This window comes from Acanthisitta chloris, unplaced genomic scaffold (genome assembly GCF_000695815.1).
Source record: "Acanthisitta chloris isolate BGI_N310 unplaced genomic scaffold, ASM69581v1 scaffold20323, whole genome shotgun sequence".
NCBI lineage: Eukaryota > Metazoa > Chordata > Aves > Passeriformes > Acanthisittidae > Acanthisitta > Acanthisitta chloris.
The window spans coordinates 1,880-12,114 of NW_008666866.1; the positions used below are offsets into that span (position 1 = coordinate 1,880).

At 50.8% G+C, this 10,235-nt stretch overlaps 1 protein-coding gene across 1 annotated transcript; it reads right to left on the reverse strand.

Annotated features, from left to right (window-relative positions):
* Window positions 1-2,408: 2,408 nt before the first annotated feature.
* Window positions 2,409-8,392, reverse strand: MBD3 (methyl-CpG binding domain protein 3). The gene is made up of 5 exons (XM_009072302.1): window positions 8,231-8,392; window positions 6,542-6,679; window positions 4,483-4,573; window positions 3,671-3,848; window positions 2,409-2,607 (listed from the first exon to the last, which is right to left on the reverse strand). The coding sequence occupies exons 1-5, from the start codon at window positions 8,330-8,332 to the stop codon at window positions 2,415-2,417; spliced, it is 702 nt and encodes a 233-aa protein (XP_009070550.1). The 5' UTR covers window positions 8,333-8,392; the 3' UTR covers window positions 2,409-2,414.
* Between the last annotated feature and the right edge of the window lie 1,843 nt (window positions 8,393-10,235).

The window sequence follows — 10,235 nt, forward strand, 5'->3', positions numbered from 1 at the left end:
TTCTCCACCCCGGGAATGTGGCAGACACCTCACGCCCATAAGTCCTGACCGAGGCTGTGATGAGACAAACTGATCAAGTTGTTGTGGCAGCAACACCACAAAGACATCATGGGCTATCAGAAGAAAGGCTTGTTCAGCCTTGAGAAGAGGCTCAGGGGTGACCTCATGGCTCTCTCCAACTCCCTGACAGGGCTGGAGAGAGGTGGGGGGTGTCACTACTGCCAGGGCTGCAGGGAGAGGACAGGGGGAATGGCCTTGAGCTGAGCCAGGGCAGAGTCAGGTGCTCCATTTCAACCCCTGAACATTCCATGATTTTATGATTCCCCTCTGCCAGGTCCCAAACACCAAGACCCACATCTGGGAGTGGAGCCCACACCAAACCCAGAACATCTCTGGCATGGACAGAGCACAAACTGCAGGAAGGGCTGGAGGAAGACCAGGAGAAGCTCTTGTTTGTGAGAAACATTTAATTGAACACCAAGACTTCCAAGAGGATTTACAGAGTAGCTGTAACAGACTGGTCAGAAAGGAAAGAATGGTCACTGCCTGCAGAGCCAGGGGAAGGTCCCCAGAACAACTCCTGGCAGAGCAGCAGAGCACAGTTCAGTCTCCTTGCAGTACTCACATGAGCAAATCACAGGACTTTGTCTTTCCAATCCTTTCAGAAGAGTGAGTCTGGGACCAATCCCTGCAGCATGGGACAGTTCTCAAGGACCACTCCCAAAGGCAATTCCCTGTCATTCTCACACAATAAAGGCTCTGGGAGCTACTTTCTTCCCCAAGTTTTGGGTACCAACAACTTGTACAATAGGTTAGTGGCACAATATTTACTCCACCACTTTATATTCTTCTCTCAGCTGAGACATCCACACACAAATTAAGCAATGGATACCCTAAGACTATTTGCAGCCTGGTCAACACCTCCTCCAAGCTATAAACTCTCCTCTTCCTTCCCTCTCCCTTCCCAGAGAAATCCATAGTTAGCCACAAGTAACCCAAATATGCTCAGAGATGCACTGGAGGAGACTGAGGAATCAGCCAAGGTGCCCATGGTGAAGCCAAATGCTTGGACCACACCAAGGCAGGTTTCACATCAGTTCCTTTTCCAACACAAAATGCTGTCACCTCACCGCACATGCAAATAAGAAAGAGTTCAGACTTAATAAAAAGCTTTAAATTCAGTTTTAGATATCAGTTCTAGAAAAATCAACCTTTTTTCCTTTTTTTTTTTTTTTTTTTTTTTTGTTTCTAACGAGGTCAGAACATTGCTGCACACGAGAGCAGGTGTAGCCACACCTGGTGGAATGGATCCCCTTCCCTGCGCACGGAGGACAGAGCAGGGTCTTGGCACCAGAAGAGAAAGAGGAGGAGGTTTCCTCACTGCCAGTCAACAGTGAGTCATCCTTCCATCCCCAGGGCAGAAAGTCCTGACTGGACTTAAACCAAAACACACCTCAGTTTGGGTGTATTGATCTCCAAAACAGAGTGTCTGGACAAACACAACTCCATATCCAAACCATGTACTGCAGTGAACTCAGTGTGGTGTGGAACTAACCAAATCCCCAATTCCCAGTGCTGTCAGCCCAGTTCCTCACGTGGAACTTCCCCTGGTGGGAGAGGCACTAGCACTTCAGCTCCGAGACTTCACTTCCAAGACCAATGTGGTCTTGGGAGGGAATGGCAGTTCAGTGACTGGAACTCACACATGGACTGACAACCCACGACATGAAATGACCTCCCTACAGTCAGGTATGAACAGGTAACCCACAGCAGAGTCGCCAAGGAGTGAAACAGCATCTCCCTCCCCTTGGGCGAGAGAGCAAACGGTTCCATGGGTCATTAAAAGTACTTGGATAGAAAAAGCTTAAAAACGTATCACCTAGCACTGACCCACAAAAAATCATACTAGTTAAAGAGACAGCAAATCTGGTTCCTATATTTTCCCTCCCATCATGTGATATTCCTTTACCCCTCCCACTTTTGCATTCCCAATCACCCTACCTACCCCTTGAGAAAAGGAGGGGAGTAGAGTTTAGGTGAGTTCCAGCTGCAGAACTCCCCGGCCATGGATGAACTGTCAGCTCACACAGCTCCTGAGGTCCATCCACGTGCCCCGGGGTGCAGTCAGGCTGGTGGTGCTCTCTTGACTCTGAAAATGGTTGTGCTGACCCTGCTGATAGGGCTCGGACTAGGAATTCTTGGGTGTAACCCCCTGGAAGAGAACAAAAAAGACCTTGCAAGTCAGTAAGAACCTTCTACATCTTTATTAAAGGAAGAGATCTCACTGCCAGAAGATATCCATGTCCTGATCTCCAGGTTTTCACCTGCAGCAGAGCACCTAAGACTCCCCGAGACCCTTTCTGCCCCCAGTGAAGGACAGTTTAAGGTGAAAAATAACAGTCACATTACCTGGACTATACATTTTCCATCTCCTGGTCATGGTCTTGCTCCTCCTCCTCCTCCTCCTCTTCTCCTTCTTCCTCACCTCCTTCTTTCTCGGACGGAGCTTCCCCATCCCTGGCTATCTCCTCCACGTGGGCCAGCATGTCAGCCATCAGGGCTTCCTCCAGCCTCTTCCTCACCTGCTGCACCAGCTCCTCCTGTTTCCTGCACAAAGCAACTCAACATCAGCTCCCAGAGCTGCTTCCTGCCTGGGAAAGGCATCTCAAATCCCCCAGCACGAGGCTGGGATGGACCAGAAGGAGATGCATTGTAGAACCACTTGTCACGGTGGGTAAGTGAAGAGAAGCACTCAAAAAAAGTTGTCCAATAGTTTCTGCTGCAATTGCTGTGACTCAAGACTTTGGGTTTTAACTTCTAACACGAATATGAGTACTAGGAGTTAGTACTACTAACACTAGTACTCAGATTTCCACAAAACAGCCTAGAGGAAAATAAAGTTTCTGACCACTTCTTTTTGTTCTGAGTTCAAACTTCACCTTTTCAAGCTCCTTTGCCACCAAAATCACAGCAAACCATCACCAGTCAGCGTCTCACGGAGCTCCTACTTCACCTCAGCCACAGGAATTCAAAGTTATAACCATCCCATTTTCCCTGGTCACTCATGCACAGAACAAGCACAAAGTCATTCTGGCATTCCCACAGACCTAGCAAGCAAAGTAAGGATGATCTTTAAGCACTGGATGAATGCAAAGAACACACCTGCAGGTCACTTTCTGGGGTTCAGGGGTTAGGATGGACCTCAGATATCCTCCAGCCCCAACCCCTGCCCTGGGCAGGGACATCTCCCACCAGAGCAGGTTGCTCAAGGCTCATCCAGCCTGGAATGAACACTGCCAGGGTTGGGGCAGCCACAGCCTCCCTGGGCAACCTGTGCCAGTGTCTCACCACCCTCACAGGGAAAACTTCTGCCTAATATCTAATCTCAATTTCCCTCTTTCAATTTCTTCCCATTGCTCCTTGTCCTGTCCCTGCAGCTCCTAACCAAGTCCCTCTGCAGCTTCCCTGGAGTCCCCTCAGCTCCTGCAGGTTGCTTAAGAACAAAGAGCTTCCAGCACATAAGAAGAGCTTTGTGGAACGATTTTTGCCCACTCTGTTGCTCAAGAGCCATCCAGATTAACACCCAAGCCACAGTGCTCCACCAGACATGCACAAACCAAAGTAGCTTCACCACAAGGAACTTGGTTCCCAGACAATTTCTGGTCAGTACCTAATATCTTCATCGGTCACCATGAAGGCTTTGCAGAGAGGCTGAGAGGTGTTCAGCCAGACCCCAGGATTCTTCTCCACAGCTGCAGAGAGCTGCCCAGTGATGGGCATGGTGCTGGTGTGCAGGGCACTGGCAATGGCAGAGAGCAGAGTCTCATCTGTGCACCCAGGGCCGACCCCTGGGACAGGGAGGGAAAGCCACAGTCAGCATCGCACGAGGCAAGAGAAGCAAAGCAGCACAACAGGAAGGACATGTCACTGGCAAAGCACACGCTGCCACTGGGAGAGCTAACCCAACACATCTCCGTGCTGAAGGCTTCGAACAGCACCTGTGCAGCTCAGCTTGGAGTAATTCCTCACTCTGGTACACAAAAACAATCACCATCAAACCCAAAGTGGGAACAGAAGTTGTTTCTGTTCTGCTTGAATGAGATTGGGAGAGCTGGGGGTGTTCACCTGGAGGAGAGAAGCTCCAGGGAGACCTCAGAGCCCCTTCTGGATGGGGCTTGGAGCAGCCTGGGCTGGTGGAAGGTGTCCCTGCCCATGGCAGGGGTGGGATGAGATAAGCTTTAAGGTTCTTCCAACCCAAACCATTCTGTGATGCTTCTGGAAGATGAATCCCCCAATATCAGGATGTTTTGCCTCAGTTTTCCCACAGGACAAAGGGCATGAGGGCTTCCAGAGAGCACTGACACCTCCTGCTTGAGCAGGAATAGCCCCAGCACTGAGGCACAAGGAGGTCACACACAACACCTGCAGTTCACTGCTGACAGGTACCACAACGCCACCGAGGGAGGAGCAGACTCTGATTACCTTGCAACCCTTTGGGGAGGTCCATAGTCTTCACCAGCTCCTCTGCGATGTCAAAGGCATTCAGGCCACTCAGTTTCTTCTCCCAGAAGAGCTGACAGCAAAGAAAATGGTTACTGGCACCAACAGAAATGGAACTGACATCCCCACAAAGCAGCTGCTCCCTGCCCAGAGAGGGAAGAACGCTGCTGAGGATGATTCCATGTGGATTTCCTACAGAATCCAACAGCAGGGATAATCAGGGAGTAATGGAATGTTCAGGGGTTGGAATGAACCTCAGAGCACATCCAGCCCCAGCCCCTGCCCTGGGCAGGCACACCTCCCACCACACCACGTTGCTCAAGGCTTCATCCAACCTGGCTGTGAACACTGCCAGGGTTGGGGCAGCCACAGCCTCCCTGGGCAACCTGGGACAGTGTCTCATCTCCCACCACAGCAGGGTGCTCAAGGCTTTATGGAATGGAATGAGATGAGCTTTGAGGTCCTTCCAGCCGAAACCAGAGTGGGATCCTGAGTTTTAATCCAGGCATTATGGGACTCAGAGCCGCTTTCAAACCCTGCAGAAGCATCTGCAGTTTGCTGAGCACAAGCTCCAATATTCTGCAGTTCAGTAAATACTTCCAACAGAGACACAAACCTCCATCCAGCTCAGAGTTATGTCCTGTCCTTAGTGTCCTTTTACTGTCTTACCCATAGAAACTGCAGGAATAGCAACACCCGTGATTCCGCAGACAACCAGGGAAGACCTGCCAAGCTGTCTGAAGCCCCCAAACCATCAACTGCTCTGCAGAGATCCATCTCACCCCTGAGGGCCTGACCAGGTCCCTGCACCTCCCTCCTACAGGCACCCCTCGAGTTTGCAGAAGGTTTTCAGTAAGATCTGAGGAGTTTACAGAGTATTTCTACGTTTTGTTGACATCACTTTCCCTCTTGCAACAATCTCTCAATTCCACTCGACCTGCAGGAAGCCAAACTGCTAAGTCTACCAACAGCTGCAGCTCATTTCACCAGGGCCGTGGCGAGTCCTGTGCAGCTTGTGCAGCTTTTCCCTGGGCTAACTGAAGGTGAGAGGCTTCCTTCATTTCAGTGTGTTGTCTCATTTGCAAACAGTCTGCTAAGAAAACTCTACAGAAATTACTAGGCATTATGTATGAGAATATTATATGTAAATGTTACCATTAATCTATAATATAAAATACCATAATAAGGTATTAAAATATTCTCTATATAATTTATATCGTTTTTCTTAATGGCAATGTCCATTAATGACTAACAACATTTCTGTCCTATCCATACATCAATATATCGATTTGTATTTACATCACCACATTAACTTATGACTTTGAACCAACAAATACATCAATATATTGATTTGTATTTACATCACATTAACTTATGACTTTGAACCAACAATTCCAAAGTGCATTCATGACCTGCCCCACACTGGCAGAGTGGGGCAGAGTGGCACTGCTGTGCCACCCCCTAACTACACACAGCACATGAGAGGTGATCCGTGCAGGAGTGTGGATTTCACACACGGAACGTCACACGGCTGAGAGGTCTGACAGGGATTCCAACCCTGAGTGTCTCCTCAGGTGGCTCCAACATCTCACTCAGTTTGTGGGTAACACTTCACTTTGGCTTTAGGGAAATTCAGGCTCACTACAGCACAAATGTGACACAACCCAGAGCTGGAACGTGGCTACAAATCCCAGTCCTAACCCCCCAACACAGCCCAGACCTGCAGGTTGGGAACGGGGTCTGTTCGGAGCCCATTGGGGATGGGGTTTGATCGGGAATGGGGTTTGTTCAGAGGCAACTGGAACTGGGTGCGTTTGGAGGTGACTGGGAATGGGGTTTGTTTGGAGTTGACTGGGGATGGGGTTTGATTGGGAATGGGTTTGTTTGGTGTCGCTGGGAGCACTGTCAGTTACTGCTCCTGACACAGACCAGAATCTGCCAGGGAGTTTTGCACCACAACATCCAAGTGGTTCCTTTTGGGATCCTCCCAGGGGCAGCCCCAGGAGCTCCCAGCCCTGGAGAAGGAGCTGCAGGGCCTTACCTGCCGGGGCTGCTCCACAGCCTTCTGGGGGTCACTCTTGACCTTGTTGCTGGGGTGGTTGGTGATCTTTGTCACAGGCTGCTTGAAGATGGAAGCTGTCTGCCGCACGGGCAGGGCCGTGTTCAGGTCAGGCTTGCCCTGGGGCCAACAGAAGGAGAGGAAGAGCCCAGAAGAATGGTTTGAGTTTGCTGAGTTTTCCCCCAGCCACCAGGATGTGCAGCAGGGAATGGCTCATGGCTCCAAATCTCCTCTGGGCTCAAGTAATTTGGGTTAGACTGCTGAAAATGCACAACTAAATTCAGATCTTGCCTTACACCTACCAGAGCCAGATTTCCCCTCGCTGTGTTGAGCACAACCACCTCCTCCCACCCTAGTTCACACACAGCAGTCTTAGCCCCATTTCGATGGAATTTCAGAGCCAAACACTTGGCCAAACCACCTGCAGATCACCCAACCAGAAGTTCATAGCACAATCTATGCAACAAACAGAACTGGTGTGAGGAGGAATTTAGGGACTGGTTTGAATCCAGAAACCATCCTAAAACACTCTCTTAAATCAGCTTGGGATTGAATCTCCATCCCTTTTTTTTACCCTCAGTTCTCAACAAAACTCAGAATGAATTTTTCACTACATGACTTCATTCTGTGAATGGAAATTTAGGAAGACTCTTCCTCATTCCCAAAACCTAACACGGAATGGCTGCAGGCCACGCTTTGCTCCTGAGGATGCAAACACTGTGTCTGCCTCACAGATTTATTCATGAGATGTAGAAAAGATGTATTCAGGACAAATATGAGTCTGAACCATCTGGGTGCTAACCCAGTCAGCAGCCAAGGACAAGGACTTGGACACGGATTGCAAAGTCTGGGTGGAATCCTGAGCCTGAGAGGTGTGAGAGCTGCTCTGCCTCAGAGCAGGTCTCAGAATACCACAGCAGCACCCAGGGCTGGAGGGAAACCTTCCCATCGCTCCCACGGGGACGATTCCTGACTGGCTGAAGGATCTAAAAAATAACCATTATGCCTTTTCCACATTTAGTGTTTAGATGCAGAGACACTGCAAACAGCTCTGTGATCCCAACATCAGGACATGGAACTGTTGGGGCAAGGCCAGAGGCCACAAAGCTGCTCAGAGCACTGGGGCACCTTCCCTATGAGGACAGGCTGAGAGAGCTGGGGCTGTTCAGCCTGGAGAGGAGAAGGTTGTGTGGAGACCTCAGAGCAACCTGCAGGAGCTGAAGGGGCTCCAGGGAAGCTGCAGAGAGATCTGTGCTAGGAACTGCAGGGACAGGACAAGGAGGAATGGGGAGACATTGAGAGAGGAAATTGAGATCAGATGTTAGGCAGAAGGTTTCCCTGTGAGGGTGGTGAGACACTGGCACAGGTTGCCCAGGAGTGTCCCAGGAGACAGCCAGAGGTCTGGGCCTCCAGAGGAGATAGTGCTGGAGAAGATGAGCTCACACTCCAGGGAGGGGAATCACAGAATCCCAGAATGGGTTGGGCTGGAAGGACCTTAAAGCTCATCTTATCCCATCCCATACCATGGGCAGGAACACCTCTCACCAGGGTTGGGGCAGCCACAGCTGCTCTGGGCAACCTGTGCCAGTGTCCCAGCACCCTCACAGCACTCAGAGCTCACAGACACTGTCCTGGCAGAGAGAGGAAAGTGCCACAGCATCTCAGCCTCACCTTGGCTTGGTTGGAGCAGTCGTAGCGCATTCTCTGCCTGTTCTTGTTCATTTTATTCATCAGCATCTTTCCTGTGCGGAAGTCAAAGGTTCCCAGGTCCATGGAGCTGCCCAGGTAACGTGCCAGCTGCGGCTTGCTCCGGAATTTCTTCCCACTTGGGCTGAAAAAACACAGACAAGAAAGGTGGAAGGAAGATAAAACCCTCTGTACTTCAGCACTTGCTGCAGCTTAGAGGAGGCAATTTATACTTCCTTCCTGAAAAACATGTGCTCAGCTTCCAAGAGTGAAGCTCACGTGAAACTCTAAGTTGCTGCTATTGCTTTCATATTAACTCCTGCTCATGTGGAAGAGAAAAATGAAGTGCAGACCACGGTAAAGTGTTTTCTATGTTAAGAGGAGATTCAGGTCAGGTAAACAAACATAATTCGCAGAATGACCAGCATGGGAGATCTCATAGATTCATGGAATGTTAAGTGGTTGGAATGGACCTCAGAGATCCTCCAGCCCCAACCCCTGCCCTGAGCAGGGACACCTCCCACCAGAGCAGTTGCTCAAGGCTCATCCAGCCTGGAATGAACACTGCCAGGGCTGGGGCAGCCACAGCCTCCCTGGGCAACCTGTGCCAGTGTCTCACCACCCTCACAGGGAAAACTTCTGCCTAACATCTGTTCTCAATTTCCCTCTTTCAATTTCTCCCCATTGCTCCTTGTCCTGTCCCTGCAGTTCCTAGCACAGAGTCCCTCTGCAGCTTCCCTGGAGCCCCTTCAGCTCCTGCAGGTGCTCTGAGGTCTGGATCCTGCCTCGATCTCCTCCCTGCACCACCACCAGCACTCGAACACCAAAGTGCTCATGCAAGTGAACCAGCTGGGGAAAACAACCCATCTCTGGAGGGAGGGAGAAGGAACACTCCAGCACTGGTCATTCCTCAGCTGGAGCAGTTCACTGTGGAGCTGCACCAACACTGCCAGAAGATCAGGAGAGCAGGAGCAAGCAGCCAGGGACAGAGGCTGGATCCAGTCTCAGATGTACAACCACTTTGAAAAGATACAAAGGAGTTATTTGCCTCAGTCCATGGAGAGGAACAACCAACTCCAGCAGGTCTAGGGCAGAGCTACAGCGAGGCCAGGGAGAGGAATTCCGGATATGCAAAGAATATGGCACTGCTTCCTCCTCCAAGATCTGCCTCGATTTAGGGCTGAGTATCTCAGGAGTTTCAAAAATAACACATTAAGGTGCAGAGTGACTCGCAGAACAACAGAGCAGACCCAGAGGATGGTACACGGATCAGACAGCGCCTCGACACGTGTTCGGTGTGTGCTGTGGTGACTTCGCAGAGGAACAGAAAAGCTGCTCAAAGGCCATAAACGTCTCAAAAAACCCACCTGAAATGACTGAGGGTCCTGTCTCTTCCTGGGGAAGCTTGGCCCAAAGGAAAAGCACTGAAATGTTCAGAAGAAAAACTTTAGTTCTGGTTATGTCTTGCAAAAGGCAGATCCAAGCTCGACTGGGATAACAGCAGGTCAGAGAGCAAAGCTACAAGTCAGAGGTGACAGTGAAGATGGGAGGGAAGGGCTGAGGAGCTCCTGGGGACCCTGCGGGCACCACACACCCCTGAGGGGTCAGAAAGAATCCCAAACTGCAGCAGCGAACAGAAGAAAAACTTTAGTTCTGGTTATGTCTTGCAAAAGGCAGATCCAAGCTCGACTGGGATAACAGCAGGTCAGAGAGCAAAGCTACAAGTCAGAGGTGACAGTGAAGATGGGAGGGAAGGGCTGAGGAGCTCCTGGGGACCCTGCGGGCACCACACACCCCTGAGGGGTCAGAAAGAATCCCAAACTGCAGCAGCGAAGCGAAGCACCCCAACACTGCTGGCGCGCCCGTGTGCCCCCAAAATCACAACCCACGGACTTCGCCTCCCCCGCCCCGAGCGGAGCACGAGCTGCGCCGCAGAAATCGGATTCACGGCTCGGAACTCGGGCTCAGAGCTGCAGCCCCGAGCGCTCCG

Coding starts and splice junctions, on each gene's coding strand:
- MBD3 (XM_009072302.1), bottom strand. CDS start 8,332: ATGGACCTGGGAACCTTTGACTTCCGCACAGGAAAGATGCTGATGAAT. Junction 4,574..6,541: donor CTGTGGAGCAGCCCCGGCAG/GTAAGGCCCTGC, acceptor CTTTGCTGTCAG/CTCTTCTGGGAGAAGAAACT. Junction 2,608..3,670: donor GTGACCGATGAAGATATTAG/GTACTGACCAGA, acceptor TGCTTTGTGCAG/GAAACAGGAGGAGCTGGTGC.